The sequence below is a fragment of the Colobus angolensis genome, unplaced genomic scaffold, assembly GCF_000951035.1.
Source record: "Colobus angolensis palliatus isolate OR3802 unplaced genomic scaffold, Cang.pa_1.0 Scaffold264, whole genome shotgun sequence".
Classification (NCBI taxonomy): Eukaryota; Metazoa; Chordata; class Mammalia; order Primates; family Cercopithecidae; genus Colobus; species Colobus angolensis.
In genome coordinates, this window is record NW_012115866.1 from 48,456 (window position 1) to 51,115 (window position 2,660).

General features: G+C 37.0%; 1 protein-coding gene across 1 annotated transcript in view; it reads right to left on the minus strand.

Annotated features, from left to right (window-relative positions):
* BLM (Bloom syndrome, RecQ helicase-like) overlaps positions 1–2,660 on the minus strand; it is an 88,520-nt gene that overhangs the window by 36,459 nt on the left and 49,401 nt on the right. The window contains 1 exon segment of the mRNA XM_011947392.1: positions 1,617–2,317. Within this exon segment, the coding sequence (XP_011802782.1) occupies positions 1,617–2,317 (701 nt within the window).

The window sequence follows — 2,660 nt, forward strand, 5'->3', positions numbered from 1 at the left end:
TCACAAACAATCACACCACTTTGTATGGATCCTCTCCCTTCACATGCTAATGCTGGCTTATTTATTCATAAATGATTATTATTGAGTCAACTGGATTAAGTCTAGTGAATGCTCGACTGAGGCCAAAGACTTGCTTAGGGATTTTCATGTCTGTCTCTGGTTAATTACAAGACACATATTTGGTATCAACGTTTCTAGTTTTCAGCTTTCCACTCATATTTAAATAAGGGTAAAGTGTAACAGATAAGTCTGATAATAACATAAACATGGCTGCTTGTACAAACCACCTTTACCACAAAGTTTCCTAGTTATTTAATTCTCTCTTTTGGACTACGGGGGAAAACACAACCCAAATCGTTGCTCTCTATCTTTTAACAAATTTTCCCTTCAGAAACAGAAGCATCATTGATGAGACTATAGTTTTTCTTATCATCAGTCACTTTTCAGTGCTCTCTCACCCTAGAGTAACCTTAATGGGATTCAGGTGTTTAAAAATTTTACTCTCATATTTGCAACTGCTTCATAAGGTGGTTACTTCCACATGTGGGTAATCTCAGTTACTCAATTTTGGACAGTTAATAATTACAAGATCCAGCTAGGAAAACCTTTGAATGTAATTTATAACACTTTAATAGTGCAATTAGTGTACATTATTCATCAATATTAGGGGGCAACAAGCCATAAAGGAATTACCGTAGAAAGGCTTAGTTTCATTGTCCAATTTACCACTGACCACCATTTAACCTCTATGGATCTTACAACAGCACCCCCCTTTTCCTGGGGAAATATGTGACAAGACCCCTGGTGGATGCTTGAAATCTTGGACAGTATCAAACCCTGTAAGTACTGTGTGTTTTCCTATACATACATACCTACGATAGAGTTTAATTTATGAATTAAGCACAGCAAAAAGATGAACAATGAAATAGCACAATTATAACAATATTCTGCAATAAAAATTACATGACTATGGTCTCTTGCTCAAAATATCTTACTGTACTGTACTCACCCTTCCTCTTGTAAAGATATAAGATGATAAAAAATGCCTACATGATGAGATGAAGAGAGGTGAATAATGTAGGCACTGTGATGTAAATGGAAAATCCCAGAAATAAATTAATTCATAAAGTTTCAGTTTCAAGCTGTTTTGAGTAGTGTGATAAAATCTTGCCCCGACCTGATCTGTCCACCTGAGTTGCTGTTAATCACTTAGTAGTGGTCTCAGTTATCAGATTGACTGTCGCGGTATTGCAGGCTTGTGTTTTCTTAATAATGGTTCCAAAGCGCAAGAGAAGATATGCAGTATTTTCAGACCTTGGCTGGCTGCGGGTAACTGAAACCTCAGAAAGCAAAGCTGTGGACAAGGGGAAACTACTGTATTTTCATGTATAAAATCACAGAGCTATCCTGGAAATTATATTAGCAGACTAAAACCTTCCATTTCATCAGTATGTCCTGCCTTAGATATGTGGCCAACAGATTATTCAAAAAGCACCACTAAAGACCCTAACAATCTTAAGGACAAAAACTCTGTATATTCATGACTATTCCTAATGGCTAGCTTTGAATAAAAAAGTACAATGAACATACTAAAATGAAGATAAAATAATTGTTACCTCTTTCATCTTCCAAATGAGTTTTCAAAGAGTCACTTTCCTGAGCATCTTCATTTACATGCACTTCACCAATAGGGCCATCATCGATGCAAATCACATCGCTGCTTAACCATTCTGAGTCATCCTTCTGTTCCTTAGTCAAATCTATTTGCTCGCTTTCAGAGAAGGATGGAGGCAAATCAGCCTTTACTGTGTTTGTTGTATAAAGCTGTGCTTTAAAAAAGTTTCTCTTAGCCTTTTTTGATTTCTGAGCAGTGCTTACCCTTACAAAGCGACTTTGGGGTGGTGTAACAAATGCTTTTGAAGTCCCAGAAGTATCAAAGTCATCCATATCATCCCAATCATTGATGGTACTGAAAGAATCTGGTGAAGAACTAAATTCTAATTTCTTGAGAGCAGTATCCCGGGATTTCTTTACAGTTGGTGTGTTTTGGGTAGCGCATAAAACTTCCTTCGGAGTCTGCAAGAAATCTGGCAATAATGGTTTTGAGCCAACTCTCTGTGTTTGCTTTCCTGCTGGGGCATTTTTAAAGAAGTCCTTGACCCTTTGCTGATTTGTGGTGTCCGGTGGAGGTTCACTGAAGGAAAAGTCTTCGGTAACATTAACATCTTTATTTCTTAATACAGGTGTTTTTGCTACTGACACATTAGTTATAGACGCATTGTTATCTGAAGATGTTTTCTTTTTAAAAGTGAAACCTCTGAAAAATAATGGAAAAACTGGATTAGATAGATCCATATTAACAAACCCCCCAACTCTACAAAACAAAACTGTAATTTTTTAAACTAATTCACACAGGTTACATTAATTGTATCCCAACTCCAACTGAGCAAAGAATCTCTCTCTCTCTTCATTTCAAATTTATCAAGTAACTTAAATTCTATTTGTTCTCTGGTCCTTCCCATTCAGAGGCTAATTATTTGGCTTTGAGAGTCCATTCCCACTACTTTATTTCTCAGGCTAGTAGTCCTTAGTAGCATCTCCAGAGCGGGGTGACAGCATAAATGAAAAAGGGAAGAGGTTGGGCGCAGTGGCTCATGCCT